The sequence below is a fragment of the Leptodactylus fuscus genome, chromosome 6 (assembly GCF_031893055.1).
Source record: "Leptodactylus fuscus isolate aLepFus1 chromosome 6, aLepFus1.hap2, whole genome shotgun sequence".
In the NCBI taxonomy this organism is placed as follows: Eukaryota; Metazoa; Chordata; class Amphibia; order Anura; family Leptodactylidae; genus Leptodactylus; species Leptodactylus fuscus.
The window spans coordinates 182,209,348-182,222,391 of NC_134270.1; the positions used below are offsets into that span (position 1 = coordinate 182,209,348).

At 40.5% G+C, this 13,044-nt stretch overlaps 1 protein-coding gene across 1 annotated transcript; it reads right to left on the reverse strand.

The window, feature by feature from the left end:
* Positions 1 to 1,013: 1,013 nt before the first annotated feature.
* ETHE1 (ETHE1 persulfide dioxygenase) lies at positions 1,014 to 12,150 on the reverse strand. The gene is made up of 7 exons (XM_075278949.1): positions 12,003 to 12,150; positions 9,990 to 10,134; positions 4,837 to 4,985; positions 3,633 to 3,762; positions 3,464 to 3,553; positions 3,167 to 3,283; positions 1,014 to 1,304 (listed from the first exon to the last, which is right to left on the reverse strand). Exons 1-7 carry the CDS (start codon positions 12,087 to 12,089, stop codon positions 1,258 to 1,260), a joined length of 765 nt encoding a protein of 254 aa, XP_075135050.1. The 5' UTR covers positions 12,090 to 12,150; the 3' UTR covers positions 1,014 to 1,257.
* Positions 12,151 to 13,044: the final 894 nt, after the last annotated feature.

A 13,044-nucleotide genomic window follows, 5' to 3' on the forward strand; every position in this document is an offset into this window, starting at 1 on the left:
TATAGTCCTAGGAGTCCTGACAGTGTCATACACTATGTATTATAGATATATAGTCCTAGGAGCCCTGACAGTGTCATACACTATGTATTATAGATATATATAGTCCTAGGAGCCCTGACAGTGCCATACACTATGTAATATATATATATATATATATATATATATATATATATATATATAGTCCTAGGAGTCCTGACAGTGTCATACACTATGTATTATAGATATATATATATTCCTAGGAGCCCTGACAGTGTCATACACTATGTATTATAGATATATATAGTCCTAGGAGTCCTGACAGTGTCATACACTACGTATTAAAGATATATATATAGTCCTAGGAGTAGGGACTGTTCTCTCTTCACACACTGACTGCAGAGGGGAGGGGTCATTTTTCTGTAGACAGTTTTGTCCGTGCTTACAGAGAATTCTGGTTTCTGCAATGTAAAGAGAGTGTAAAGCTGATGGATCTACTCCTGACTAGCCGCTTGTGTTATTGCTGATAGGTTATTCGTCACAGACTGCAGCAGATTTCTTCTTTGTGCTCAGGTTTCTCTTTTTCTGTACCAGGGATATTTTTAGCTGCACTGAGTCCTGTATTTGCAGTCCATTGTCCCTGGATCTCTTATATTTTGGTTGTTGGGTGTTTCTCAGCTATTTGCTATTGTACAGTTACTCCTGGCAGAATTACATGTAGAATCAATAGCAGTAATGATGGATGGGATGGGGGGGGGGGGAGACTTCTGTATTGTACATAACCTCCACTCGGGACAGTGTGAGGGGTGTAAGGTAGGTAGGACACAGAGGAAGATGGTAGAAAGTGTGGGATCCACAGCAGCACAGAACATTTAAGGAGAGTTCTAATTCTGTAGATCTGTCTGTAGATCACAATAAAAGACAAGAGCAGCCATAGTAGAAGGAGAAAGACAAGACTGAGACTCAGGACCTCCAGCAGCACAGAGTATTTCAGGAGAGGTTTGTAGATGCAGGCGCCATGAATCAGATGCGACAGATCTCATCGGACAATCAGCATGTTACTGGAAAATAATCCTTTACATATATACATGGAAGTATCCGGAACATGTAGCCATGAGGTATAGAAAAGATCCCATCCCCCACCGCCCCGATCCCTCAGCACTAGGACGGCTTCATTATAACAATCATCAATATCGGCATAAAAAAAATATCGGCAGCGACTAAAATCTTCAAGACCGGTCAGGAAAGTGGCGAATTGGATTCAACAGAGCAATGATGTCATCACTTCTCCTGGACGCCGCACACCAGGTTGGCTGGGACCGCGATGTCTGTGGAGGGAAGAGAAACAAGAGATTGTACGTCACTGCAGGACTTGTCCTATATATCCAGTGTATGGCGGAATGCAGCTGCTGAATGTGACATCTAGTGGTCAGGATGTGTACTGCAGGGAGTAGTGGTGTGTGACATAGTGACATCTAGTGGTCAGGATGTGTACTGCAGGGAGTAGCGGTGTGTGATATAGTGACATCTAGTGGTCAGGATGTGTACTGCAGGGAGTAGCGGTGTGTGACATAGTGGCATCTAGTGGTCAGGATGTGTACTGCAGGGAGTAGCGGTGTGTGATATAGTGGCATCTAGTGGTCAGGATGTGTACTGCAGGGAGTAGTGGTGTGTGACATAGTGGCATCTAGTGGTCAGGATGTGTACTGCAGGGAGTAGTGGTGTGTGACATAGTGGCATCTAGTGGTCAGGATGTGTACTGCAGGGAGTAGTGGGGTGTGACATAGTGACATCTAGTGGTCAGGATGTGTACTGCAGGGAGTAGTGGTGTGTGTCATAGTGACATCTAGTGGTCAGCCTGTGTACTGCAGGGACTATTGGTGTGTGTCATAGTGACATCTAGTGGTCAGGATGTGTACTGCAGGGAGTAGTGGTGTGTGACATAGTGGCATCTAGTGGTCAGGATGTGTACTGCAGGGAGTAGTGGTGGGTGACATAGTGACATCTAGTGGTCAGGATGTGTACTGCAGGGAGTAGTGGTGTGTGACATAGTGACATCTAGTGGTCAGGATGTGTACTGCAGGGAGTAGTGGTGTGTGACATAGTGACATCTAGTGGTCAGGATGTGTACTGCAGGGAGTAGTGGTGTGTGACATAGTGGCATCTAGTGGTCAGGATGTGTACTGCAGGGAGTAGTGGTGTGTGACATAGTGGCATCTAGTGGTCAGGATGTGTACTGCAGGGAGTAGTGGTGTGTGACATAGTGACATCTAGTGGTCAGGATGTGTACTGCAGGGAGTAGTGGTGTGTGACATAGTGACATCTAGTGGTCAGGATGTGTACTGCAGGGAGTAGTGGTGTGTGACATAGTGACATCTAGTGGTCAGGATGTGTACTGCAGGGAGTAGTGGGGTGTGACATAGTGACATCTAGTGGTCAGGATGTGTACTGCAGGGAGTAGCGGTGTGTGACATAGTGACATCTAGTGGTCAGGATGTGTACTGCAGGGAGTAGTGGTGTGTGACATAGTGGCATCTAGTGGTCAGGATGTGTACTGCAGGGAGTAGTGGTGTGTGACATAGTGACATCTAGTGGTCAGCCTGTGTACTGCAGGGAGTAGTGGTGGGTGACATAGTGGCATCTAGTGGTCAGGATGTGTACTGCAGGGAGTAGTGGGGTGTGACATAGTGACATCTAGTGGTCAGGATGTGTACTGCAGGGAGTAGTGGTGTGTGACATAGTGGCATCTAGTGGTCAGGATGTGTACTGCAGGGACTATTGGTATGTGTCATAGTGACATCTAGTGGTCAGGATGTGTACTGCAGGGAGTAGTGGTGTGTGACATAGTGACATCGAATGGTCAGGATGTGTACTGCAGGGAATAGTGGTGTGTGACATAGTGACATCTAGTGGTCAGGATGTGTACTGCAGGGACTATTGGTGTGTGATATAGTGACATCTAGTGGTCAGGATGTGTACTGCAGGGAGTAGTGGTGTGTGACATAGTGGTATCTAGTGGTCAGCCTGTGTACTGCAGACAATAGAGATGAGTGTCATAGTGACATCTGGTGGTCACTGTGCTATTGTATTTGTTTTAGCACATGTCACCAAAGGTGAGCATGAAAATAGGGGGTCAGATTTAGACGCCCCTGACCCCGTGACAGCCTATGCAGAGGATAGACGTCCTCACCTATCTGTTTAGGCCTCGGCAGGTTAAGATTATTCATGATCTTCACAAACTCAGCTTCACTCTTGGTCAGTCGAGGGTTCAGACGTTTCTCCTCATCAACGGTTGTCACAGTCTGACCTGCAGAGACCAAGAAAGAAATCAGACATAGAAGAGATACCAGAGGAGGATAGTCCCCAGACAGAGGGCAGACTGCTGACACCACATGGGTCAGATACAACGAGGATAGCACCAAAACAAACAACATCAGAGGGGGTAGGGAGGTTTGGTGTGACAGATCCCTGAGGTTGGAGGACTCACCGGTGTAGTCATGGGCTGGATACAGGTAGCAGTTGTCAGGCAGGGTGAAGATCTTGCTGTGGACAGAGTTGTACAAGGTGCTGGGGCAGCCTGGAAGTAGATCAGGTTTTAGTTATGAACCAAAAATAAGGAAGAACAAAGGGAGGTGGTTGATGGTGTCAGGGCGTACCTTGCTGGAAGTCTGTGCGCCCGCAGCCTCTGATAAGTAGGGCGTCACCGGTGAAGGCCATGCTCTGATCACTCAGCACATAGGTGAGACAGCCATCAGTATGGCCAGGAGTGGAGCGCGCCTCCAGGGACTGCGGAGGGAAGACAAGGTGTAAATCTACGAGATCTGCAGAGGTGAAGCTGGAAGATTTATCAATCCCACCCATTCAGGCCCTTGGGGCGAACTCTAGTGTCAGTAGGGTACAGCACCAGAAGAGAGCCAGAAGAGAACGAGAAGAGAGCCAGAAGAGAGCCAGAAGAGAGCCAGAGGAGAATTAGAGGAGAGCCAGAAGAGAGCCAGAAGAGAGCCAGAAGAGAGCCAGAAGAGAGCCAGAAGAGAGCCAGAAGAGAGCCAGAAGAGAGCCAGAAGAGAACGAGAAGAGAGACAGAAGAGAGCCAGAAGAAAGTCAGGAGAACCAGAGGAGAGCCAAAAGAGAGCCAGAGGAGAGCCAGAAGAGAGCCGGAAGAGAGCCGGAAGAGAGCCGGAAGAGAGCCGGAAGAGAGCCGGAAGAGAGCCGGAAGAGAGCCGGAAGAGAGCCGGAAGAGAGCCGGAAGAGAGCAAGAGGAGAACCAAAAGAAAGCCAGAGGAGAGCCAGAAGAGAGCCAGAAGAGAGCCAGAGGAGAACCAAAAGAAAGCCAGAGGAGAGCCAGAGGAGAGCCAGAGGAGAATTAGAGGAGAGCCAGAAGAGAGCCAGAGGAGAATTAGAGGAGAGCCAGAAGAGAGCCAGAAGAGAGCCAGAAGAGCGCAAGAGGAGAACCAAAAGAAAGCCAGAAGAGCGCAAGAGGAGAACCAAAAGAAAGCCAGAGGAGAGCCAGAAGAGAACCAGAAGAGAACCAGAAGAGAACCAGAAGAGAACCAGAGGAGAGCAAGAGAAGCGCCACAAAACATGATGTGACTATTACTTCAAAAGGTGGTAAAGCTCAATGCAACCATTGTGTGAAGAGCAGAGAGTAGCACAGTGTGTACAAGGCCAACTACGACACAACATAATCTGATAGCAGAACAGCAGGAGACGAGCTCAGCGAGACCACCAGAGAGACCCTGACCAGACTGTGATATACAAGGAGGATTATATATGGAACTGACTGTGACACAACTATGTAACAAAACAACCAAAAACCAAAACCTGGACACACCCAAACCCCAACACCATTCAGGGACTTACATATTTGCCAAATTTGATGACATCTCCTTCCTGAATGTGAATGTCAGCTAAGGCCCCGCTGTCCTTAGAGATGACGCTGCGACACCCCGGAAGAAGCTTCTTCAGCACCCCAGTACCAGTAATGTGATCCGCATGGCAGTGAGTGTTAGCTGCAAGGAGGAAACACAAGATTTAATGGAGTCATGTAATAAGTGTTCTCATACATAGGGGGGCGATATTATAGTAGTTATATTCTTGTACATAGGAGTAGTATTATAGTAGTTATATTCTTGTACATAGGAGTAGTATTATAGTAGTTATATTCTTGTACATAGGAGTAGTATTATAGTAGTTATATACTTGTACATAGGAGCAGTATTATAGTAGTTATATTCTTGTACATAGGAGCAGTATTATAGTAGTTATATTCTTCTACATAGGAGCAGTATTATAGTAGTTATATTCTTCTACATAGGAGCAGTATTATAGTAGTTATATTCTTGTACATAGGAGTAGTATTATAGTAGTTATATACTTGTACATAGGAGTAGTATTATAGTAGTTATATTCTTGTACATAGGAGGTAGTATTATAGTAGTTATATTCTTCTACATAGGAGCAGTATTATAGTAGTTATATTCTTCTACATAGGAGCAGTATTATAGTAGTTATATTCTTGTACATAGGAGCAGTATTATAGTAGATATATTCTTGTATATAGGAGTAGTATTATAGTAGTTATATTCTTGTACATAGGAGTAGTATTATAGTAGTTATATTCTTGTACATAGGAGTAGTATTATAGTAGTTATATTCTTGTACATAGGAGGTAGTATTATAGTAGATATATTCTTGTACATAGGAGTAGTATTATAGTAGTTATATACTTGTACATAGGAGCAGTATTATAGTAGTTATATTCTTGTACATAGGAGCAGTATTATAGTAGTTATATTCTTCTACATAGGAGCAGTATTATAGTAGTTATATTCTTCTACATAGGAGCAGTATTATAGTAGTTATATTCTTCTACATAGGAGTAGTATTATAGTAGTTATATACTTGTACATAGGAGTAGTATTATAGTAGTTATATTCTTGTACATAGGAGGTAGTATTATAGTAGTTATATTCTTCTACATAGGAGCAGTATTATAGTAGTTATATTCTTCTACATAGGAGCAGTATTATAGTAGTTATATTCTTGTACATAGGAGCAGTATTATAGTAGATATATTCTTGTATATAGGAGTAGTATTATAGTAGTTATATTCTTGTACATAGGAGTAGTATTATAGTAGTTATATTCTTGTACATAGGAGTAGTATTATAGTAGTTATATTCTTGTACATAGGAGGTAGTATTATAGTAGTTATATTCTTGTACATAGGAGTAGTATTATAGTAGTTATATTCTTGTACATAGGAGTAGTATTATAGTAGTTATATTCTTGTATATAGGAGTAGTATTATAGTAGTTATATTCTTGTACATAGGAGTAGTATTATAGTAGTTATATTCTTGTACATAGGAGTAGTATTATAGTAGTTATATTCTTGTACATAGGAGGAGTATTATAGTAGTTATATTCTTGTACATAGGAGGTAGTATTATAGTAGTTATATTCTTGTACATAGGAGCAGTATTATAGTAGTTATATTCTTGTACATAGGGGGCAGTATTATAGTAGTTATATTCTTGTACATAGGAGTAGTATTATAGTAGTTATATTCTTGTACATAGGAGCAGTATTATAGTAGTTATATTCTTGTACATAGGAGTAGTATTATAGTAGTTATATTCTTGTACATAGGAGCAGTATTATAGTAGATTTATTCTTGTACATAGGAGTAGTATTATAGTAGTTATATTCTTGTACATAGGAGGTAGTATTATAGTAGTTATATTCTTGTACATAGGAGCAGTATTATAGTAGATTTATTCTTGTACATAGGAGTAGTATTATAGTAGTTATATTCTTGTACATAGGAGTAGTATTATAGTAGATTTATTCTTGTACATAGGAGTAGTATTATAGTAGTTATATTCTTGTACATAGGAGTAGTATTATAGTAGATTTATTCTTGTACATAGGAGTAGTATTATAGTAGTTATATTCTTGTACATAGGAGTAGTATTATAGTAGTTATATTCTTGTACATAGGAGTAGTATTATAGTAGTTATATTCTTGTACATAGGAGCAGTATTATAGTATTTATATTCTTGTACATAGGAGCAGTATTATAGTAGATTTATTCTTGTACATAGGAGTAGTATTATAGTAGTTATATTCTTGTACATAGGAGGTAGTATTATAGTAGTTATATTCTTGTACATAGAAGGTAGTATTATAGTAGTTATATTCTTGTACATAGGAGTAGTATTATAGTAGTTATATTCTTGTACATAGGAGGTAGTATTATAGTAGTTATATTCTTGTATATAGGAGGTAGTATTATAGTAGTTATATTCTTGTACATAGCAGTAGTATTATAGTAGTTATATTCTTGTACATAGGAGCAGTATTATAGTAGTTATATTCTTGTACATAGGAGTAGTATTATAGTAGTTATATTCTTGTACATAGGAGTAGTATTATAGTAGTTATATTCTTGTACATAGGAGTAGTATTATAGTAGTTATATTCTTGTATATAGGAGTAGTATTATAGTAGTTATATTCTTGTACATAGGAGTAGTATTATAGTAGTTATATTCTTGTATATAGGAGGTAGTATTATAGTAGTTATATTCTTGTACATAGGAGTAGTATTATAGTAGTTATATTCTTGTACATAGGAGCAGTATTATAGTAGTTATATTCTTGTACATAGGAGGTAGTATTATAGTAGTTATATTCTTGTATATAGGAGGTAGTATTATAGTAGTTATATTCTTGTACATAGCAGTAGTATTATAGTAGTTATATTCTTGTACATAGGAGCAGTATTATAGTAGTTATATTCTTGTACATAGGAGCAGTATTATAGTAGTTATATTCTTGTACATAGGAGCAGTATTATAGTAGTTATATTCTTGTACATAGGAGGTAGTATTATAGTAGTTATATTCTTGTATATAGGAGGTAGTATTATAGTAGTTATATTCTTGTACATAGCAGTAGTATTATAGTAGTTATATTCTTGTACATAGGAGCAGTATTATAGTAGTTATATTCTTGTACATAGGAGCAGTATTATAGTAGATTTATTCTTGTACATAGGAGTAGTATTATAGTAGTTATATTCTTGTACATAGGAGTAGTATTATAGTAGTTATATTCTTGTACATAGGAGTAGTATTATAGTAGTTATATTCTTGTACATAGGAGTAGTATTATAGTAGATTTATTCTTGTACATAGGAGTAGTATTATAGTAGTTATATTCTTGTACATAGGAGTAGTATTATAGTAGATTTATTCTTGTACATAGGAGTAGTATTATAGTAGTTATATTCTTGTACATAGGAGTAGTATTATAGTAGTTATATTCTTGTACATAGGAGTAGTATTATAGTAGTTATATTCTTGTACATAGGAGCAGTATTATAGTAGATTTATTCTTGTACATAGGAGTAGTATTATAGTAGTTATATTCTTGTACATAGGAGTAGTATTATAGTAGTTATATTCTTGTACATAGGAGTAGTATTATAGTAGATTTATTCTTGTACATAGGAGTAGTATTATAGTAGTTATATTCTTGTACATAGGAGGTAGTATTATAGTAGTTATATTCTTGTACATAGGAGGTAGTATTATAGTAGTTATATTCTTGTACATAGGAGGTAGTATTATAGTAGTTATATTCTTGTACATAGGAGTAGTATTATAGTAGTTATATTCTTGTACATAGGAGGTAGTATTATAGTAGTTATATTCTTGTACATAGAAGGTAGTATTATAGTAGTTATATTCTTGTACATAGGAGTAGTAGTATTATAGTAGTTATATTCTTGTACATAGGAGGTAGTATTATAGTAGTTATATTCTTGTACATAGCAGTAGTATTATAGTAGTTATATTCTTGTACATAGGAGCAGTATTATAGTAGTTATATTCTTGTACATAGGAGTAGTATTATAGTAGTTATATTCTTGTACATAGGAGTAGTATTATAGTAGTTATATTCTTGTATATAGGAGTAGTATTATAGTAGTTATATTCTTGTACATAGGAGTAGTATTATAGTAGTTATATTCTTGTACATAGGAGTAGTATTATAGTAGTTATATTCTTGTATATAGGAGTAGTATTATAGTAGTTATATTCTTGTACATAGGAGTAGTATTATAGTAGTTATATTCTTGTACATAGGAGGTAGTATTATAGTAGTTATATTCTTGTACATAGCAGTAGTATTATAGTAGTTATATTCTTGTACATAGGAGCAGTATTATAGTAGTTATATTCTTGTACATAGGAGTAGTATTATAGTAGTTATATTCTTGTACATAGGAGTAGTATTATAGTAGTTATATTCTTGTATATAGGAGTAGTATTATAGTAGTTATATTCTTGTACATAGGAGTAGTATTATAGTAGTTATATTCTTGTACATAGGAGTAGTATTATAGTAGTTATATTCTTGTATATAGGAGTAGTATTATAGTAGTTATATTCTTGTACATAGGAGTAGTATTATAGTAGTTATATTCTTGTACATAGGAGTAGTATTATAGTAGTTATATTCTTGTACATAGGAGCAGTATTATAGTAGTTATATTCTTGTACATAGGGGGCAGTATTATAGTAGTTATATTGTAGTTAGAGGTGTCAATGTCACACAAAGTTTAACATGACAAGCATCCTATGTGTACACTTGGTTTTACAGCACTGTATTTTTAGTTTATGACAGGTGAGGGGACATTATGCGGCACGTAGTCATTCATGTATAATGGCGCTGCAGAGTTGGGTTTGTCGGGTGTTGACATTGAGTTTCATTGCTCATCGCCTTATAGTTCAGCACACGAGTATTGTGTCTCCACCTCCTTATGTGACAAAGGGGAAATTACTCATAAACTAAAGTCCATGTTTTATATCTTTTATAGGCCGCTATTGCCCCCTGGTATCAGCCACTTCAGAGCAGACACTCACAGCTCGGTGATCATTGTTTATATACAAGCAGAATACAGAGGTTTTCTATCAGGGTCTTTGCTTTGTGCCCCCCGTATACCTGCATAGACCATCTTGAGGCCCAGATCTTTGACCAGCTTTGCATCGCGGTTCGCGGTCTCCAGGACGGGGTCGATCAGGACGGCTTCTTTACTGTCAGGGTCAGCGAGCAGGTAGGTGTACGTACAGCTGACCGGCTCAAACAGCTGCAGGAAAGACACAAGTGTTGGTGGTGTTACAACCTGCCGCAGCAGCCCCGGGGTCTGCACAGTCTCCAGGGATTCTGCCCTGCGGCGCTCTAGTCCTGCTCCAGGGACCAATATCAGCTAATAAATACATAACATAACCTGCAACCCCTCCAGCGCCCCCCTGAGCACACAGCCTGATATTACAGGACCCTCAGGGCAGTATGGTGACCCCGGGCAAGTGCTGCTCTGGGTATCGTCCACCAATAACTATACCCGACTATCCTGCCAGAATAATCATCCAGAAGCAGCAGCAAATACTGGAAACCCTGGAGTCACAGCGGGCGAGGGGCAGAAGCAGGAGAGTAAGGTCAGGGGTCTGTATTAGTTTAGGGGTCTGGTCTGGGGTCTGTATTGTTTTAGGGGTCTGGTCTGGGGTCTGTATTAGTTTAGAGGTCTGGTCTGGGGTCTGTATTGGTTTAGGGGTCTGGTCTGGGGTCTGCATTAGTTTAGGGGTCTGGTCTGGGGTCTGTATTAGTTTAGGGGTCTGGTCTGGGGTCTGTATTAGTTTAGGGCTCTGGTCTGGGGTCTGTATTAGTTTAGAGGTCTGGTCTGGGGTCTGTATTAGTTTAGAGGTCCGGTCTGGGGTCTGTATTAGTTTAGGGGTCTGGTCTGGGGTCTGTATTAGTTTAGGGGTCTGGTCTGGGGTCTGTATTAGTTTAGAGGTCCGGTCTGGGGTCTGTATTAGTTTAGGGCTCTGGTCTGGGGTCTGTATTAGTTTCGGGGTCTGGTCTGGGGTCTGTATTAGTTTAGGGGTCTGGTCTGGGGTCTGTATTAGTTTAGGGGTCCGGTCTGGGGTCTGTATTAGTTTAGGGGTCCGGTCTGGGGTCTGTATTAGTTTAGGGGTCTGGTCTGGGGTCTGTATTAGTTTCGGGGTCTGGTCTGGGGTCTGTATTAGTTTAGGGGTCTGGTCTGGGGTCTGTATTAGTTTAGGGGTCCGGTCTGGGGTCTGTATTAGTTTAGGGGTCTGGTCTGGGGTCTGTATTAGTTTAGGGGTCTGGTCTGGGGTCTGTATTAGTTTAGGGGTCTGGTCTGGGGTCTGTATTAGTTTAGGGGTCTGGTCTGGGGTCTGTATTAGTTTAGGGGTCTGGTCTGGGGTCTGTATTAGTTTAGGGGTCCGGTCTGGGGTCTGTATTAGTTTAGGGGTCCGGTCTGGGGTCTGTATTAGTTTAGGGGTCTGGTCTGGGGTCTGTATTAGTTTAGGGGTCTGGTCTGGGGTCTGTATTAGTTTAGGGGTCTGGTCTGGGGTCTGTATTAGTTTAGGGGTGTGGTCTGGGGTCTGTATATACCTAAGTATCTTGATAGGGGGTCTGGGTCTCTCCAGCTCTTCAGACACTACAACTCTCACTATAGCGGCTCTGTACATGCTGGGAGTTGTAGTTCCTCCGCACGCGCACTACACTATGGCAGGTGTCTCCTCACTTCCTTACAGTCTGCAGATCGGGTGCAGGAAGGGAGATAAAACTCCAGTAAACACCCTGTAACTCCCATTGCTCACATAGAAGGGTCACCCAGCTTTCCCAGCTCCCTGAAGTTCTAGTTCTGCATACATACAGGAGTCGGAGATGTCACTGCCTTATTGGATGGATGTGACATTCTGGAGGGTGGGAAAGCTGAGTGCAGATCCAGGTAGGAAGTGTAGTGGCAGCCATTCTGCTACCCAGCTTTCCTCGATACAGGAATTCATATAACAGAGTGTGACAACTCTACATGGTATATATATATATCCTGATGTGCGCGCCGGTCTGTGTGACACAAGTGATACAGCAGAGCAGGGGTTAATGTGGGTGTTTCTTAAAAGGATGATAAGGTTATAGAGCGGGAGTTACCTGTCTGAAGACGAGTCCTCTGGCCGCGGCCATGACCCCGAACCCCCGGATCCCTCCGATCAGTGTCTTGGATACAGATGACAACATTTCCTGGTCTCAGGAGATACAAAGTGTCACCAGCAAATGTATCAATTATTTTCTGCCTGCAGGGGCCACGCCCACCCGGGGCTCCACCAATCAGCAGGCGGCAGGCGTGGACCTGGCTAACTGCTCTTAACTCCTTCCTGCCTGCAGCTGTCTGGAGTGGTCATGTCGCCTCAGTGCCCGGGGTTGCGCTGGGACTTGTAGTTCTTGTGTAGAAAATGGTGAAGAATCGAAACACAAAACAGATGAGAAAGTGCCAGAAAATCCCTTTATGTAGGAGGGGCAGGTCAGGGGTCAGCAGACATGGGCACTTCCTGCTGGCGCCCCCTGTCTGCGCCCTCCCCCCATATTCCTCTGGTGTCATATAAAGCCTAAATATAAGCACCATACAGTATAATGGTCACATATATAAAGCTGTATACACTGCAAACACGATATACTGGGCAGTACAAGGTGAATAGTGTCATACTGTGCAGAAATAACAACACACCGCAACCGGAGCGCCATATAATATCCATATAATACCGCTATACTCCATATACTACAGGAGGCGCCACCGAGTACAGTCTGCAATACTGAAGGTTTAGAGATAGATAGATAGATAGATAGATAGATAGATAGATAGATAGATAGATAGGAGATAGATAGATAGATAGATAGATAGATAGATAGAAGATAGATAGATAGATAGATAGATAGATAGATAGATAGGAGATAGATAGATAGATAGATAGATAGATAGATAGATAGATAGATAGATAGATGATAGATAGGAGATAGATAGATAGATAGATAGATAGAAGATAGATAGATAGATAGATAGATAGATAGATAGATAGGAGATAGATAGATAGATAGATAGATAGATAGATAGATAGATAGGAGATAGATAGATAGATAGATAGATAGATAGATAGATAGGAGATAGATAGATAGATAGATAGGAGATAGATAGATA